General features: G+C 44.1%; 3 protein-coding genes, 2 long non-coding RNA genes and 4 other non-coding genes across 15 annotated transcripts in view; 4 read left to right on the forward strand and 5 right to left on the reverse strand.

Annotated features, from left to right (window-relative positions):
- Positions 1-5,475, forward strand: part of prodha (proline dehydrogenase (oxidase) 1a) — a 7,157-nt gene extending 1,682 nt beyond the window's left edge. Inside the window, exons 3-14 of the mRNA XM_019887064.1 lie at positions 402-436; positions 927-1,076; positions 1,153-1,217; positions 1,815-1,931; positions 2,011-2,090; positions 2,190-2,271; positions 2,396-2,488; positions 2,569-2,715; positions 3,218-3,393; positions 3,465-3,563; positions 3,648-3,736; positions 4,588-5,475. Of these exons, the coding sequence (XP_019742623.1) occupies positions 402-436; positions 927-1,076; positions 1,153-1,217; positions 1,815-1,931; positions 2,011-2,090; positions 2,190-2,271; positions 2,396-2,488; positions 2,569-2,715; positions 3,218-3,393; positions 3,465-3,563; positions 3,648-3,736; positions 4,588-4,778 (1,324 nt within the window). The 3' untranslated portion in view covers positions 4,779-5,475. The remainder of the gene's footprint in view (positions 1-401; positions 437-926; positions 1,077-1,152; positions 1,218-1,814; positions 1,932-2,010; positions 2,091-2,189; positions 2,272-2,395; positions 2,489-2,568; positions 2,716-3,217; positions 3,394-3,464; positions 3,564-3,647; positions 3,737-4,587) is intronic.
- A 332-nt stretch (positions 5,476-5,807) lies between these two features.
- gal3st1b (galactose-3-O-sulfotransferase 1b) lies at positions 5,808-8,035 on the forward strand. 2 transcript variants are annotated; one of them, XM_019887072.1, is made up of 3 exons: positions 5,809-5,975; positions 6,417-6,559; positions 6,690-8,035. In XM_019887072.1, exons 1-3 carry the CDS (start codon positions 5,970-5,972, stop codon positions 7,825-7,827), a joined length of 1,287 nt encoding a protein of 428 aa, XP_019742631.1. In that variant the 5' UTR covers positions 5,809-5,969; the 3' UTR covers positions 7,828-8,035. The 2 variants fall into 2 exon arrangements, with proteins under 2 accessions (XP_019742630.1, XP_019742631.1); XM_019887071.1 differs by having other exon boundaries at positions 5,808-6,559.
- A 1,120-nt stretch (positions 8,036-9,155) lies between these two features.
- Positions 9,156-9,226, reverse strand: trnag-gcc (transfer RNA glycine (anticodon GCC)). The gene has a single exon. It is a non-coding gene; the product is annotated as a tRNA-Gly (tRNA).
- A 500-nt stretch (positions 9,227-9,726) lies between these two features.
- trnag-gcc (transfer RNA glycine (anticodon GCC)) lies at positions 9,727-9,797 on the reverse strand. Its single transcript has one exon. It is a non-coding gene; the product is annotated as a tRNA-Gly (tRNA).
- Positions 9,798-10,109: 312 nt separating this feature from the next.
- trnad-guc (transfer RNA aspartic acid (anticodon GUC)) lies at positions 10,110-10,181 on the forward strand. The gene has a single exon. It is a non-coding gene; the product is annotated as a tRNA-Asp (tRNA).
- A 135-nt stretch (positions 10,182-10,316) lies between these two features.
- trnae-cuc (transfer RNA glutamic acid (anticodon CUC)) lies at positions 10,317-10,388 on the reverse strand. Its single transcript has one exon. It is a non-coding gene; the product is annotated as a tRNA-Glu (tRNA).
- A 580-nt stretch (positions 10,389-10,968) lies between these two features.
- LOC109526046 (interleukin-31 receptor subunit alpha) lies at positions 10,969-17,843 on the forward strand. 6 transcript variants are annotated; one of them, XM_019887058.1, is made up of 15 exons: positions 10,969-11,184; positions 11,318-11,368; positions 11,749-11,808; positions 11,886-12,006; positions 12,282-12,430; positions 12,529-12,707; positions 13,355-13,490; positions 13,569-13,657; positions 13,881-14,073; positions 14,501-14,713; positions 14,818-14,952; positions 15,634-15,810; positions 15,918-16,143; positions 16,225-16,309; positions 17,226-17,843. In XM_019887058.1, the coding sequence occupies exons 1-15, from the start codon at positions 11,115-11,117 to the stop codon at positions 17,475-17,477; spliced, it is 2,136 nt and encodes a 711-aa protein (XP_019742617.1). In that variant the 5' UTR covers positions 10,969-11,114; the 3' UTR covers positions 17,478-17,843. The 6 variants fall into 6 exon arrangements, with proteins under 6 accessions (XP_019742617.1, XP_019742615.1, XP_019742618.1 ...); XM_019887056.1 differs by having other exon boundaries at positions 10,970-11,184; positions 14,498-14,713; XM_019887059.1 differs by having other exon boundaries at positions 10,970-11,184; positions 14,498-14,713; positions 17,235-17,843.
- Positions 12,488-13,434, reverse strand: LOC109526062 (uncharacterized). The gene is made up of 2 exons (XR_002170265.1): positions 13,297-13,434; positions 12,488-12,634 (listed from the first exon to the last, which is right to left on the reverse strand). It is a non-coding gene; the product is annotated as an uncharacterized LOC109526062 (long non-coding RNA).
- On the reverse strand, positions 14,978-17,231 carry LOC109526060 (uncharacterized). Its single transcript, XR_002170263.1, has 3 exons — positions 16,477-17,231; positions 15,983-16,163; positions 14,978-15,773 (listed from the first exon to the last, which is right to left on the reverse strand). It is a non-coding gene; the product is annotated as an uncharacterized LOC109526060 (long non-coding RNA).
- Positions 17,844-17,889: the final 46 nt, after the last annotated feature.

Here is a 17,889-nt window from a genome sequence, read left to right on the forward strand (position 1 = left end):
GCTCCAAACCCCGCTCCCCCCCATCTTATCTTGCGTTTCAATGATATGACTCCATGACTCCTTCATGCCCCCAATGTTTCCTCCTATTCGTCATCATCACATGCTGCATGTTCCGCTTGCTGTGCCACGATTAAAATAAAACACAAACAAACGTGTTGACACAAATCAGTGACTACCCATGAGCTCGCGCACTATTGGCTATTCAGGACAGGCCCCTCTCTTCTCATTGGTTTGTCCCGACTCGTGCGAGTGTTAACCGTTTGCGGTCGTCCTTTGGAATAAAAAAAAACAATGCGTCAAATTCTTTTGGCTTGAGGACAACGCTGATAGCAGCTATGGCTTTAATAATAGTTGTTTTCATCGATTGTGATGATCTTTCTTTTGCTTTGTTTTTTTCGCAGTTCCTGTGTGTCCCAAGCCGAGAAAGAAAGTCCAAGTGAGTGGTGTAGACTGGTTCTTGGTCTGTTTGTGTTCCTGGAGAGTTTGTGCAGACAACTTTTCAGGCTATGGTATGTTGTGGCGTGCCATAATATATGGTCCTGCTATAGGTTATATTTGGACTCTGATTCTGAGAAGTAGTGTGCTTCGGGTTACATGGAGAAAGTGGTCTCATATCTTCTGCCTTTACTAAAATAGTGGCCACATCTCAAGTCGGTTTCAATCAATGCAAACTGCAACTTCAATCATTAAAACTGCGAGAAGCCATCAGTTTTCATGGCAAATCTTTTAAAAGATCACCAAACTTTGAAAAACAGAGATGGGCCAAGATACAAGCATACTGAGACTTAAGACTTGGTAGCGCCCCTTCACATCATTTTTCCTCATTTCAAATTCAGATGCTATATTAATACTTGACTCGTACTCCAAAAAAAAAAAGCCTCCGCCTTCGTAAGCATCGCATGCGTCTCCTCCATTCACCCCTCTAGATGCTGCTCACCGCGAGAAGAAGTACAGGGCCCATCGGCAGTTCGGCGACCGACGCGGCGGCGTCATTAGCGCCCGCACATATTTCTACGCCGACGAGGTCAAATGCGACAACCAGATGGAAACGTTCATCAACTGCATCAAAGCCTCAGGTAATGACAAATTCTAAGTAAGCAACCGGATCAGAACTACACGGACGACAGCGTGAATGTGCGGCTGAACTTTCAGGTGGAGCTTCGGCAGATGGCTTCTCAGCCATCAAAATGACAGCCCTGGGACGCCCGCAGTTCCTTGTGAGTGGAACACAATGTCCTCCATATTCACCAAAATGCATTTATGGAATTGCCTCACGACTATCTCATTCGGTAATGACGGTTTATCTCACTACGGCAGTCAATCATTGGCCATTTATCTGGGGAATTATCTCTCGGCGGTACGGTTAAGTGGGTGCCACTTTTTTTTTTTTTTTTAAATGGATTTCAAGTTCACTACAGAGTGTGTTATCGTCGCCTTACAAAATAAAATCAGATACAGTATCTTGTTATTGTACTACAATGACAAGAAGCAGAAAGAGCTGCTACCAGATATCGTGTCAAAGTATCAAAATCCACCACAACAACCAACCGAGGATCTTGCTGCAAACATTCTGCGGTGTGAGTAAACTCAACTCATTATTAAAAAAAATAACAACTTTGCCCATCTGCCTCGCATACTTGCTTTCAAATGATGCTACTTGGAACAATATGAGCCCTGAAAATTGCCCAAAATGGCTGCTTCAAACTAAAATGGCTGACGGAGCATTGGTCATGACTTTTTTTTTTTTTTTTTTAAATTACATTTTTTTGGTATGTTCAGTTCTGACAGATATCCCCATCCAATTTTGTGCACAGCTCCAGTTTTCTGAAGTCTTGGTCAAATGGAAGCAGTTCTTTAAGTTCTTGGCAGCCCAGCAGGGAAAATCAGAAATGACGGCCCTCGAGCAAAAACTGGAGCCGGGACAACTCAAGGTGAGGGTCAAAAGGATGTTTATTCTAAGAATGTGTGAGTGCATTTGTTTTTTTTTCTCATGAGAATATGTTTTTGTAGGAGACTTTGACCAGCCTGGGAGTCGCTGCTCAGGATGACATTGAGAGCTGGTTCACTGGAGAGCAACTGGGACTGTCGGGGTAAGAGTAGCTTGAAATATTAAAAAGAAACCATTTTACATGGTCCCTGGATGACAAATTTTCAATGCATCCTTGTTCTCCATTCGTCTTTATTTCCAGAACCATCGATCTGCTCGACTGGAACAGTTTGATAGACGACACAACCAAAATTTCCAATCTTCTCATGGTGCCAAATCTTCAGGTAAATTGATTTTTTTTTTTTTAAAAAAAGCCATAAAATGCGGAATCATTTTCTGAAGGACACATTTCTACATAGGTGATATGAGGATTTAATTTTTTTTTTTTTTTTTTTTTTTACCTGACAGACGGGCCAGCTGGAGCCTCTGCTAAGCACATTCACAGCTGAGGAAGAGCGGCAAATGAAGCGAATGCTGCAGAGAGTTGACGTCCTGGCCAAGGTGAGGACAGATAAACTGAACTTCTGTCTTGTCATGAATACCTCAGCGTTTCAATTCCTCTTTTTTTTGTGTGACGTCAGCATGCCTTAAAGCACGGCGTGCGGCTCATGGTGGATGCCGAGCAGACGTACTTCCAGCCCGCGATCAGCCGGCTGACCCTGGAAATGCAGAGGAAGTTCAACACGGAGAAGCCAATCATCTTCAACACGTATCAGTGCTACCTGAAGGTCAGATCGCTGACTGACTTATTGGGCCGATAGAAACAGTCGTGTACAGCCTGACAAGTTTCTCCTTTAAATTCTGCATTTTTTTTCCATTGAAACATCACTAACGCGGATGGTTCAGTGAACGACATACACAGGTTGCCTAAAACTCATTCCACTGCCGGCCCATGGTATCAAAACAGAGCTTTTCACTTGAATAGCCGTCAATGGCGGTGAATGAGCTAACGGGTAGCTCGGAAGTTTAGAAGAAAGGTAAGTTGGTGGCTAGGTCGATAAGTAGGAAGGTTACGAAAATTGTAGGTATGTGGCTAGGTAAGTGGGCGAGTGGATTGATGGAAGGACACTGGTTGGGTCGTTTAGATGTGGAGATAACACGGCTGGGTTGTGTTTGGAACTGAGAGACAGACGGCTAGGTCGCCAGGAAGCTAGTAAGACAAGAAGCAAGGTGGGTCGGTGGTTAGCTAGGTCTTCGGTGTCTGCGCTTAGCAACCCTAAATGATTCCAGGAGGCCTATGACAACGTGACGGTGGACGTTGAGTTGTCTCGGCGGGAGGGCTGGTACTTTGGTGCCAAGCTGGTGCGCGGGGCCTACATGTACCAGGAAAGAGCCCGGGCGGCGGAGATTGGCTACGAGGATCCCATCAATCCCGACTATGAGGCCACCAACAGGATGTACCACAAGTGAGCGGTCCCTTCTGGTAAGAGGTCTTTGGTACATTTCTTAACCTTATGTTTTTATTTTTTAATCGCAGATGTCTGGAGTACCTGCTCGAGGACATTGAGCACGAACGCAAATCGAACATCATGGTCGCCACTCACAACGAGGACACGGTGGAATTCACCTTGGAGAAGTTTGTTTTAGTCTCGACAAGCGCTCCGAACGTCTGCGTCCGGCGTTGCATAACAAACGTGTTTTTCCCCCCCACCACCCCCAGGATGAATGAGATGGGCCTGTCACCCGCTGAGAATAAAGTTTACTTTGGACAGCTGCTCGGCATGTGTGACCAGATCAGCTTCCCACTCGGTATGTCCTAACCCCGACGTCCCTCACTGATACTAACAATAAACATACGGAGGCTTGCGTCACGCCGTTATGTGACCGCCGGCGCCAAAAGTCGCTCGGTGGTCTTTGAAGCGGTTGAACCTTCAGACAAAAAGGTGGACGGGACGTCTTATAAAGGGGCCTGTTGGAGATATCTCGGTACAGGAGGTTATCAGTTCCAGTGATGCTCTTGTAAGCGCAGCACGTGGAACCTTACCCTGCACACAATTTAGAACTCTGATACTTCATTTATAAATGTGCTAATGGAAGTCTGACACACAATTAAATGTATATGAGTTTTATGTAATGTTTAGTTATTTTGAATTTTTAAAAAAAACAAGGTAAAATCTTTTTTCATGATTTGGGGGTGTCATTAAGAGCCAAAACAAAATGAATTTGTCATAAATAATCTTGAAAGCAGTGTTTACTTAAGGATCATAAATGTCATATGTTTCACAAATTGGACTTTGAGAGAAGATATGTTGCAAACCATTTTTGCTTCAAAAACTGAATTATGATCCACTTGTGGTGTTAGGACAAATGTTCCTATTTGTCACACCCATTGGGGATGTTTGTGTCGCGACCACCCCGATTTTTTGGGGACACCTACACTCGCTAGGAAAAAATGTATCGGGACACACGGGCATTCGTTCGGCTGACTTTTGGACGAGAGGGCAAATTCCCTCATTTTGTTTTGCCGATGACATTTTTTTCCACATGTTCTGTTGTGTTTGTTTTCGCGCGAGAGTGAAGTGCGTCATCCACTCGCAAACAGTTAAAAGCAGCGATTGGCCTCATGGGCGGTGTGACTCAACCAAAACTTATGTCCTCAGGTCAGGCGGGTTTCCCAGTGTACAAATACGTCCCGTACGGGCCAGTGGATGAGGTCATCCCGTACCTGTCCCGCCGCGCTCAGGAGAACCGCGGCTTCATGAAGGGCTCCCAGCGGGAGCGCAGCCTTCTGTGGAAGGAGCTCAAGCGGCGCATGCTCGGGGGGCAAATATTCTACAAGCCTGTCTACTGAGTTGGGGGATCACCAGTTGCTGCCGGCATTCTGCCATCTTGAGCATGGGCCTCCCTTTCCCCCATCTTGGGCTGGTGGCGGGACTACATTACAGCAAGGGTACCCGTATTGTTTATAAACTCGTGGGTAAGAAAATAGAGACAAAAGTTAGGTCCTCATCGGCCTTGTGTTTGTCGTAAAAGCAATTATCAGCGGCTTAAGTCAGTATGACAAGGAAGTGGAAGCTGACTTTTTGGAAACTTCTCTAACTCTCACCCCAACATGCCTTAAAAGTGTACGCACAACATTTGCGACGCAGGGAATTGTACGTGTAATCAGTGCGGAGTGTAATTATTGTGCCGATTTATATTGGGCACAAACATACGGTTGTTTGTTTTTTGAATTTGTTGCACAGTGATGTCCGTGAGCTAAAGAGGAGATGAAATGTTCCATTTTCACTCGAAGCATATAGGTACAAATATTCCCGTCATTTCTCACACAGTAGCACAAGAGCCAATTAGACGTTATCACACAAAGATAACGGTCCGACACGTTTTATTTATTCATTTGTGCAAGAGAGTATGGAACGAAATCAAATGATGTTGCAATGAGGCACATTGAATGTTTGTAACTTGGCGTGTGCTCTATCGACCGGTTGATCAGAATTTTGTACAATTGTTAAGATATTCCTTTTAATTGAAACGAGAATAAAACTTGGAAAAAAAATTAAACGTGTGAATCATTCATGAAACAATGATGATGATCTGCCCCCCCCCCTTTGTTGACACCAAGCCACTGAAGTGTATTGTGTACTATAGTTGCTATACTTAAAGAGTAAAAATAAATAAATCTAAACTACACTGTCTCACATCTGGACTACTGAAACAAGATAATTTGCTTTTTCTAAATCCATGAAAAATAATAATGAGCAAAATTGGGGGTTCGCATGTTGGTTTGGTGCTCGGCAATCCGCGTTTCTCGATGCAGTCCAGAATATACGAATTAGTAGAGCATAGCATATCTGAAGTATGATTGTCAAACTATGTGGTGGGCGTTCATTGACTAAAGTAGTGAGAAAAATATGGGAGGGGAGGAGCCTGTGGTGCTTTGTCATTAGGTGTCAGCCAATCAATGAACATTGACAGGACAATGTAGGAATGTTTGACCCATTTTCCCTCAGTCACGACCACCTGATAACGCGTCGGCGCTCATATGCAGGTAAATAAACGTCTTCTCTGGTTAATATATGGCTAATGCTAGTTTAGGCAAATGGAAATCCATTCATCCTTTATCCCAGCCGCTCTTCCTCACGAGGGTGGAGGCGTTGTTTTCATTAAATGTGCCAAGACCCTCACTGAGAGTTATCACAGAGGGAGACGACGTTGATCAAAATGTATTTGTCAATAGCCAAAACAACTTTTTGATAACCTATTTGGGATATTTTAACCTGATATGAAGTCACTATAGTGTGGTGTTAAACATGGCTCTTTTCCCTCTCCAACTATAAATATGTTGAAAGTGTAAACATGGGGGTTGTGTTTCATTGAGCTCAGCAGTGCTCTTCTTTTATCTATTCCTGGATTCGCTCCCCTTATAGGGTTAGCCCACTATACGATTCATATATTCCAGGCTATTTTTAATGATCAAATGTCGTTTCAGGATTTCCTATTGGACTTCAAAATGTTGCACGTAGCAGGAAACAAGCGCACCGCTGTAACGCGAGGCCTCATTCTTTGGCTTCTATTGACCAACATCATGGTTCTCGTATATCGCTTGACTTTGCCAACGCAAGTGGACATCAGGTAATGGAGAAAAAAAAAAATTGTAATAGGCCGAACGTTTAGCAGCTACGGATTCGATAAGTACAATATTCTATAATATAGCAATTTAGATGGCTCGCTTTGTAAAAGGGGGCTTGTGCTTTTCTTCCAGAGATGACACTTGTACCCTCAACTTGGGCAAACCATTCAACGAGAACCTTCCCCGGCCTTCTCGAAGGCTCCAGACGGACACGTGCGCTCCTTCGGGGAACATCATGTTCCTGAAGACGCACAAAACAGCCAGCAGCACTCTCCTCAACATCCTCTTCCGCTTCGGAGAAAAACACAAACTCAAGTTCGCCTTCCCCGACGGCCGCAATGACTTCTTCTACCCGTCGCCTTTCCGCCGCTGGCAAGTGAAGAGCTACCGACCCGGCCAGTGCTTCAACGTAGTGTGTAACCACATGCGCTTGCAACCCGCTGAGGTGGCGGCGCTGTTGCCTCCCGACGCCACCTATGTCACCATCCTGCGCCATCCAGCCTGCGTCCTGGAGTCGGCCTTCCACTACTACCACAGGGCTGTGCCCTTTACTTGGAAAATAGGTGGCCGCGACAAACTGGAGGAGTTCCTCAGGAGTCCTCGGACCTACTACAGGGCTCACGCCTACAACGCTTTCTACTTGAAGAACTTGCTCTTATTCGACTTGGGCTCGGACAACAACTTGGACGCGGACCATCCCGACGTGACGGAGGCCATTCAGAGTTTGTCCCAAAGGTTCCACCTGGTGCTCATTGCGGAATATTTTGACGAGTCGCTCATCCTCCTGAAGGAGACGCTTTGCTGGAGCATGGAGGATATTTTGTATTTCAAACTTAATGCTCGCATGAGCGCATCCGTCTCTCGTCTGACCCCAGAATCCAGGGCCAGGGCTTTGGGGTGGAATGGCGCTGACTGGAGGCTCTACCGACACTTCAATGCCACCTTGTGGGACAAGGTGGAGGTGTACGGGCGGGAGAGGATGAAGCGGGATGTGGCCGAGCTCCGAAGGAGAAACGCCGAGATGAGAGCATTGTGCTTGGAAGGTGGAGAGGCGGTGGAGGCGCTACGCATCAGAGACCGCCGCTTCCTGCCCTGGCAGCCCCTGGGAGTGAAGTCCATCCTGGGATATAACGTGAGGAAAGACATCCATCCCGAGTTGAGGAGCACATGTGAGAAGATGCTCACACCGGAAATACAATACTTGGCGGACTTGGGGGTCAATCTTTGGCTTACGAGACTTTGGGGATGGTTGAAAGATGCCATTTCCTAAGGCCCGCCCCAAATTCATGGAGTTGAGCAGCCTTGGGCAGACACCAGGTCGTGTGATCCGCATCCCTTTCCTCCTCTGAGAGCAATTCATAAAATGTTTTTGGAGGGGCTGCAAATTCCACAGTGATTTTATTGAACTCACTGTATGATTGTGTGATTATTTCGAAGTTGTCATATGTCACTTAGATAAAAGCTTCAATGTAATTCATCTTTGATGTCATTTGTCTCTATTTAGCAGCTCTTTGCTTCACTAGTCCCTCTATTTTATTCTTCAGGGCCTTTTCGGTTACTTTGCGTTTTCTCTTTTCAAGAGCACCTGGTTTGGGGTTCACTTTATCTGGTTCTGATGGTTTATTTTTGTCACCAGCCATTTTTTTTTTCAGTGCAGAGATGATTGGAATTATTTTCGACATTCTTTCATTTCAACTTCGAGGCATTTTGAGTTGTGCTTTACTTAACATCATCAATTTGTACAGTTCAGTCAAAATCCCCATTTTTATCATTTGTGAACAGCGAATTTATTAAAGTAGGCTCGCTCGTTATTCAACGAACAGCGTCTGTATCTCGATATGCAATCAACAAACTGAACACAAGAGTTTCGTACGTTTCCGCTCACTTCATCTACTCTTGACATTTACAAGCGTTCATCGTCACATGTACATACATACATGCACGTCAGACATCCATCTCGCAATTTATGCCACAACTGCATCCGTTTCAATAATCTGTCACGTCAATTCTCCGTTTCTCTGTTCAGTAATCACCGCTAAGCGTTCATCGTAACATCTAAAACATCCGGACACGTAGCCACATCGAAGCTCCTTAATACAAAGTAATCGTGTCAATTTGTCACGCGATCCACTTTATAAACAGTCAATCACATCAAGTGGACACTACAATGTTCCGTCTTCAAAAACACGTTGCTGTTTCCATCAGTTGCCTTCTTTTCGGACGTTTTCAATAAGATGCTGGCGAAGGAAAATATCAACGCGCACTCACCATGGGTTGAAATCGTTGTTGTTTGAATGGATTCGATGACACTTGACGTTGATGGTGAAACTGTGTTTGTGGCGTCAAACAGTCACGGGTTAAAGTATCTGCGTTAGTCGATTCTATTTTCTCTTGTATTTCCTTTAATGTCAGTGCGGTTGGACACGGTATCCGACCAAGCGTTCCGACACACCTGTGTAGAATTCATGTCGAAGATCGGCGACCCAACTGATGACGTCATCAAATGCCGTCTTGGTGGGACCTCTGAAGTCTGCATTGCAGTGGTTAAAAAAGCTCCAAACAATTTTGTACTTGATTGAAAGTTAGAAAAAATGTCTGTGCATTGGCCGGGAATCGAACCCGGGCCTCCCGCGTGGCAGGCGAGAATTCTACCACTGAACCACCAATGCTTACATTGTAACATGAAAAAAAAATACTATATAACGCTGCGCTTGAAGCGGAAGTGCATTTTTGCTTGTGTCTTGAATATATATCGATAACCCGAACTCCATTAACTCCAATCCGTCCACGATATAACGCCATCCATCCATCCATCCATTATGTGAAGTGGTTTGATTCTTACTAGTGTCACGGGCGTTGTAGCAGTAAAAAAAAAGTACTATATAACGCTGCGCTTAAAGCGTATATCGATAACCCGAACTCTATTAACTCCAACCCTTCCACGATATAACGCCATCCATCCATCATGTGAAGTGGTTTGATTCTTACTAGTGTCACGGGCGTGCTGGAGCCTATCCCATCTGTCTTCGGGCAGTAGGCGGGGTACAACCAGAACTGGTTGCCAGCCAATCGCAGGGCATACATATACGAAGAACCATCCGTGCTCACATTCACACTGGGACAATTTAGAGTGGCCAATCAAAATCACAAAAAAAGTGAAAACAATGGTTGCATTGGCCGGGAATCGAACCCGGGCCTCCCGCGTGGCAGGCGAGAATTCTACCACTGAACCACCAATGCTTATAAATATTTGCAGACAATATCTTACAAGAAGTAAAAAATACCTGCAGTGTGACCAAGTGCTGTATTTAGTTGGGGTTTGGTGGGTACGTGGCAGGCGAGAAATCACCCATTGAACTACCAACACCCAGACTGCAGTTCATACATACCCCTAACCCTTACCTTAACTCTACACACAAAGCAATGTCGGGTCTTAAAAGTATCATCAATTGTAGCCCTTACATGAACTCGACATATAAGCAACATTGTAATTCATCGGTAAAGTATAAGCTTTACCTGTTGATAATGACTGAATAGGAGGATCGCATTTACTCCTCGTTAGTATAGTGGTGAGTATCCCCGCCTGTCACGCGGGAGACCGGGGTTCGATTCCCCGACGGGGAGATAGGCTTTTTGATTGTTTTAAAATAGTATATCAAACGGCCTCCACTCGATCAGAACGCGAGAGGTTAAATACTCTGAATTGTACTAAAATGTTTTCGTTCTAAATTACAACAATTAAAAAAAACGAAAATTAAGTTCCCTGACCGGGAATCGAACCCGGGCCGCGGCGGTGAGAGCGCCGAATCCTAACCACTAGACCACCAGGGACCACGTCGGATGACTAACAGATTTTCAATACATTCCAATACAAAACATTTTGCAAAGGCTTGACCACACATGGCTCTTTTATTTTGACATATTAAGGCCCTTTCTCAAGTGTTGAAAGTGTATTCCTCCTTTGGACAATGTAGTGTTCATGGTTGGTTTCATGTACAAGTCCATTCATTTCATTTTCAGACAAATATTTACGTGGGTATCTATTTTCATGATTGAAGGGTTTTGTTTGGGTTTTTTTTTTTTTTTTTTTTTACACAATGTTCCCTTTCGTGGACTCAATAGTCTTGCCTACGTTGATTGTAAAGCAGATTTGAAAGGGTGTCAAAACCCACGTTTTCCTCACACGATGCTGACAGATACCGAGTATGATAGAGAAAGGGGATTTTTTTTTTAAATCATTTTTTAAATTTAAACAGCAACAATTTTGAACTGTTTCCAGTCAACGATGACACATTAAGGAGAAAAAATGTGGGATGTGTTAAGACGCAACAGAGTAAGAGAAAGATGTTGACTGACAGGTTGATTTTTTTTTTTTTTCATTTAATCATTTGAGTAAGTCATTGAAGCCTGAAGGACTTCCTGTGACACAGGGGAGTCAACTTCTTCATCCAAACTGCACACTCACATGGCTTTTCAACTCACATATACGTACTCTATGGATTTGCTCCTTGACCTTATCATAATTTGTATTTGTATGTTCGTTTAGGTGTGGTTGTCATGATCAGGAGCATGTTTGGACGTCTGTGTGAGCTTCTCAAACACTGCCAGCTTCGACTTCTTCTCATTGGTGAGTCACATTCATTTCCTGCAGCCCATTCATGATTATATAAATACAAATATATATTTTTTTAAATTATATACATATATACATAACTTTTGGATTTGTTTGGTTTTATTTTTTTTTGGGGGGGGGGTCTCAGGTGTGATTCTGGAGTCATGCGTGGTGTGCTCGTCAGGACAGATTAAACCAGGTGGGCTTTGGTGTTTAATGTCTGGGTACCATACACCCGCACCCACACAAATATACCTCTAATTCATCGGATTGACACATTTAATGTCTATACACCACAACTGTACTGTATTTTATCGATCTACTCCTCTGATGTATCATGTTGACATGACTGTACCGTTGACATATTTTACATTTATTCAGATCATATTAAATGTCATGCACCTCAACAATGCAATATTTCTTGCGTCACATTTGACGTCTGTAGACCCCTCACGTAATAATATATTGGTGTAATCTGTAATGGGTTATCCACCACTGATGTAGTGTAGCTGCACTAGCTTTAATGTATACGCCTCTTATTTAGCATATAGGCATAATGATGTTTTGGTGTTGTTTCAGTGTCTTGCAGGTCGGATAATCACACATCCCAGTACAAGCACTGCCGCCTTGCCTTGCCGGGTAACTAACGAGTCATCACCCAAAAAGTCAGGCTGTGGACTGAAAGTTACTTTTTAAATGTTTTATTTTTGGGTCAGGTGGTGTTGCTGGCATGGAATGTTTTGGAAAATTTCACTCTCAGGGTTTGATAACATGTCATTGGAGACGTGGAGCAGCCAGGGAAGAGCAGGCGAAGTTCACCCTTGTTATCCGGCAAAAGTAAGTGGTGCTGAATTGTCAAAAACAAATACAACACCACCACCTCCAAAAAAACAACAGCCTCCCCCAAAAAATAAATAAATAAAATAAAAACCGTATAAGAACGACAGTATCATAAAAAACACATTTTACAAAACAGCATATACATTACAAAAACGATTAAAAAAAAAACTATAAAAAAATAAATCAAGTCCACAAAATACTTCAAAATAACAGAGAGCACAAAAAGACTAACAAGCAAAGATTTTGATTGAAAGCTTTGTGACTTCCATCAGGAAAGACCGATACTGTAGAGTGTACAAGACCACGGAGGACACGTTGACAAACATCCGAGTGTTCAAACATAACTTGACCGTGGAGGTTCTGGAACAGATCGGATCCGAATGCTCCAAAGATATCGTCACAACGCATTACAACAACCTCCGTAGGTTCTTCTGCCAACTTTCATTTACACTGACTTTTTTTTGGGAGGGGGGGGGGCGGAGGTCATGTCTGTTATGTTTAACGGTCGCCGTGTTTCAGTGCGCTGCGGTCCACCGCGACGCGTCACTTTTAGGCGTCATTCGCACGGTTGGGTCAACGTCGGAGCTCAGTGGAGTCCGGACGACGCCAAGGTCATCACATCTGTCTGCGTGCGTCACAAAGAGGTCACAGACCACCGTGACTACCCCCATCGCCATGACGATGGACAATGGCACCAGGTTGATTTAATAGCTAACAATTTTCCTTTTTCAATATCTTGTTATTTTCTACTCAAAATTTGATGCAGGTGCATTGACACGGAGAGCACGATATCAAAACTTAAAGCTGGTGTATCGATACAGAGAAGACGGTATCGCTGTGATTTTTTATGAACTGACACAGACGGCATTCGATGTCGGCAGTCGATACCAAGTCAACGATATTGCTAACGACATGATGGCTGTTGTGTTATGGCTGTCATATTTTGGCCTCATTGTTTTCTGCTTGCTTATTTTCTAGCAGTTTTTTTTTGCGCTGCTGTGGTAAGGCAGCTTCCTCTTTGGCTTATCGGCTCCATCAAACTTATTTTATGTGTGTCATGCTACGTTACGTAGTTTGCATCAAAAACCAAAAAAACATGCACGCTTTGGACACTCCACTAGGTACAATTATTCAGTGATTGTGTACACTGTGGAGTGGTTAAAAGTAGGTGTACAGTTCTCAAAATAACGGGTGAGAGAAAGAGGAAGAAATGCAGGAAGAAACTGAAGGAAAAGGTAGAGGATTGAAGGAAGTGAGGAAGGAAGTTCATTGCTACTTTTGGCTTACCCTAATATTAAGATCTGGATGCCATCTCGAACATTTTTTTTCTCCCCCTGCGGTGTAGACGTGTTGCCAGGGTGCCGCCGGGTGTCATCTGGCGGGTGTGAAAGGCTTGCCGGTGCTTGAGGTTCAAGTGGCTTGCGAGATCAACGACAAGTGCTCTCAGTGTCCATGGAGTCATGTTTACACGCTCCCGCCGGGTGAAGCATCATCTTTGGTACACGATAAACCCCATGTGTCATTATGACTATTATTAATATTGATTCACGCATCATCAGAGCTGACCAGTCCGCCACTCGGCCTCCACGTAATGGAAAACAAGATGGCCGACAGAGGAGGACAAAGAATTATCTCGCTGACATGGACGGTATAGTTATTTGACAAAGCATAACTTTGCATAGGATAGCTAGCATAATTTCATCACAGCATAACGGTATTGCATAGCACAGCATTATCTTAGCAAAACATAACAATGTAGCACAGCTTAGTTTAGCATATGAATGTTAATATATATTGAAACAAAGTTTAAAAAAAAACAAACAAACAAACATACCTTCGTTCATATAAACAGATTTTGATTTTCTTTTCAGTTCTTGGAGGGACATGACGGCTTTAATGTGTCTGTGGCCAAAGTGTCAGGGGAGCCTCCCCGGGAGGTCCTCAGCGTACCACGGCCGCCCATCAGGTTACTGCTGTCCAACTCCGCCTTCCAAGTCCACGTCTCTGCTTTCAACAATGTCAGCGTGTCGCCGGCTGCTAACATCACGGTGATGCCACCGCGTGGTCAGTCTAATGGTGCCAGATGGCTGTTAGCCATTTTAGGCTAATGTCGACCATTTCATGATATCACCGGTGTGTCAATACCAACATCACAATTTGACGCCAGGGTAATTTTACTGAGATTTTGATGTCACTAACCCATGTTGGCATGTCCATAACAACGTTGCAGTATCACGACTTGATGTTGGTATCGTGATACAAAGATCACTATATCAATATTTGACATCGATATCTTGATACGATTATCCTGGTTGGACACCAGTTTGTTGATACTGAAACATCAATACCTCTATTCAATGCAGATGTATTAATACGAAGATGACAATATTGGTCATTGATGCTGGGTTCTTCATGCAGAAATCGCGATACTGATGTCTGCTATATCACAATTTAATGGTATCACAATCCCGAAACATGTGTGTTCCAGAAGACGATGACAGCGTCTCTGATGATGGCGGTAGACTGAGCGTGCGTGTCCACAACCAGACCACCTTCACTGTGGTGTGGAAGGACGACTTAGTCAAGAAGTACAAGTGCTTCTGTCTGGAGTGGAGTGCCACCCATGGACCACATCCACCAAAGCTGTTCTATAAATCCTTCTATGAGGAAGTCATCAACTTCTGGACGCTGTTTGATATCCCAGGTGACACTTGTACTATCGTATGTTGATATACAATACAATACATATTCAATGTATTTGTAACCATCGTAGTACAGTTGTTTTGACTGTTAGCTTTCTGCTTCCAGAGCGACTGCGGGCTTACACCAGCTATGACGTCTGGCTACACGTGCGTGACCAACAGCAAACATGCAACCTTAAGCAAGTGAATAACAGCCAGGAGGCCACCTACGCCAAAGCACGCTTCTACTTCCGGGAAGGATGTAAGCGTCTTTATTTTATTTTTTAAAAATATTTATCAAGTATCAATGTGGATTTCGCAATCTCCGTGTCGAGGCAACTGCATCCAGTAGACATATAGTGATCTATGTCACGTAAGACCAGCACTTAAAGTGTTATCGCGTGGCAATATCACAGTCTTAGTTTCGATAGCCTTAAAGAGCAGTACTGTGTTCTCGGTCAGCGATCTTGCGATTGATTCACCACCATCGCATCGTGATATCATGTTGTCAGCGTTGCCAAATCATTGTCAAATAGTGATTGTGTAAGTTCAGTATTGATAGACCAGTATGGAATAGCAACATTGCGGTTTCAGGATCTAAACAGCAGTGTCAAATATGAAGACTGCGACTTTTGTATTGATACACATACATTTTGGAGCAAAGCCGTGCTGAAGGTATCGAAATGCTGGCATATGATATAGACATCTGGATATCACTATTTATACACCACGCTTGATTAGTAATATGGCCATTGCTACACAATGTCAATTAGGTATCGGTAACGATACGGCAGCATCAGATACCAATACTGTGATCTCAGTATAAATACACCAATATCAAATAGAGATATCGGGATGGTATGAATCCATTTCAGTACAGTATTGATACACAAGCAACAAATAGCGCTACAGTGCTGTTGCGTCAAGACCTGTTTCCTGTTAGCTCCGGTGAGCGCTCCTTCCAACGTCAGCGTGGTGTCCGTCACGTCGTCCTCTCTGGAGCTACGCTGGTCGTCTATCTCGCAGGAGAACCGGCGCGGGTTCCTGCTGGGCTATGTGATCCACTACGCCGAGGATCGGGAGCTAGAGAGAAGTAAGACCCAAGGTTTCATTAGTCGCCGTGAGTGTTGCAAACGAGAAGATTTTAGTGTGAATTTTGGAAGTAATTATGAATTTCGATAATATATTGCAAAATTAGCAGCCGGCTGATGCCACGTTCTCATACAGACATTACCGTGGGGCTGCGGGTCCACAACTACACACTGGAGGGTCTCCGTAGCGGGGTGGCATACCGGGTCCAGGTGTCCGGATTCACACGGTGCGGGCCGGGGATCCGGAGCGCCGCCAGGCTGGTGGAGACGCGACGTGGAGGTTCCATTAACCTCGCGGTACTTCTCACCATCTCCACCCTTGTTTTGATGACCGCCATGTTGGTGACGCCCCTCCTCAGAAGGTAAAACACAACGCACACACCTGTACAGTCAAAAGGAAAACGCAACACGAAATCAACTTTGCCTACTCCCTGTCCACCAAGCAGGGCCAAAGTTGTCTTTTGGCCAAATATTCCCAACCCTGAAAGGAGCAAATCCATGCAGAAACTCGGTGCACCCACACAACCGGTAAGTGTCTTGTCGTGAATACAGGAGAGCATAGGTAGAGATGTGCCTGAGTTTTGATTAGTCGTAGTTTTCTGAAAACACATTCTTCACCCGTTTTTTCCCCCCAATCACGTCAAGAATTCTGACTTAGAAGTGTTTTGGTCGAGGTGTGAAAGAAATTGGCTTACTTGAGCCAGAATCCATGGCCACACTGCTCCGGAGCCGAAGTTGTGGGGCTGTCGCAGAGTTAGTTACTGAGGCTCGGCAATCCTTCCTGGTACACTTTATGGTGCCCCCCCCCCATTCCAAAATAAATGGATAACATTGAAAATGCACGCTACTTTCATTTTCCTGATGGAAAAAAAAACACATCGGTTTTTTGGGAGTGAAATATGGGCCAGCTTTGCCACAGTGCCTTTAATTCTGACGCAACAGGTGCTGCATGAGCAAAACAAAAAAGATGGAAAGTTAGCTCATGATAACTGAAACAATACACTTTACCTGTTATTTTCAGGTTATAGGAAACTTTTCTAACATGAGAACAGGGTGGTTTTTAGGGTGGAACATAACGGCCATGAATCATTCTCTTTTGTTTCCCTTAATTTGTTGCGTCTTTGTCATACACTACCTGATTCACATGCCCCCATGTCGCTGCTGTCTGTTATTTATTTTTTTAATAAACCTAATAGAACATCATGCTCTCCATCATTGTTGACTTGATATTTGTTTACGCTGTCGTATTTTTACAAAGTGTTCTCATTCTCAGAGCTCCAAAAACGCATCGGGCTTATTTGACCACAGTAAGGAGTACAAAGTACAAATGTGTTTTCAAATGTAGTGAAAGTAAAAATTTCTCAGAAAATGACTCAAGTTGATCCCTGAAAAATCTACCCAATCCCACCATTCGCTTCCATTGATGCTTTGTTGTATTCTTCAGCTCCTTCAGCGCGTCGAAACGCTCAAGCTGGAAGAATGCATCGTGGACAGACTGCTCGTCGTGGAGCTCCGAGTGCCGCCTTCCAAATGCCAGCAATCGGCCTGCTGCCGTTCGGCTGCCGTTGATGAGGCGAGCGTGGTGAGCTCCCATGATGCTCCCTTAGCCGCCCCCTTCAGCGGATACACCAGCTTGGACGTCATCCAGCAGCTGATGATGGGCAAAGAAGGGGCGCTCACGCGCAAGGCTATGTGACGCAGTTTAGCGTCGAGTGCACACTCGTGTACGTTTGATGGGCATGGAAAACGTGTATTTGTCACAACCGTGATCCAGGAATTAAATCCAATCGTTCTCCAATCCTGCAGGGGGCGATGCATGAAGCACAAAAAAAATCACTTGTTTAAAAATGCGTTTTTTGGTGTTTTTTTTTTTTTTTACTCAAACATCACGTCAAATAGAAGCTTGTGGACATGAAACAAATTCACAATCACATCAGTGCTCTCTTTTAAAAAAATAGAAGAAATCAAATAATTTGTGGATTTATGACAATACTGACTTTGTCTTTAGTAACCGATGCTTTGCGCTAGATGCTATGTAAATAAACGTTTCCGATATTTTGTACAGTGGCAGCGTAGGCACTTTACGTTCGCTGCGTCACTTCCTTGTC

This window comes from Hippocampus comes, unplaced genomic scaffold, assembly GCF_001891065.2.
Source record: "Hippocampus comes isolate QL1 unplaced genomic scaffold, H_comes_QL1_v1.1 scaffold54, whole genome shotgun sequence".
Taxonomy (NCBI): domain Eukaryota; kingdom Metazoa; phylum Chordata; class Actinopteri; order Syngnathiformes; family Syngnathidae; genus Hippocampus; species Hippocampus comes.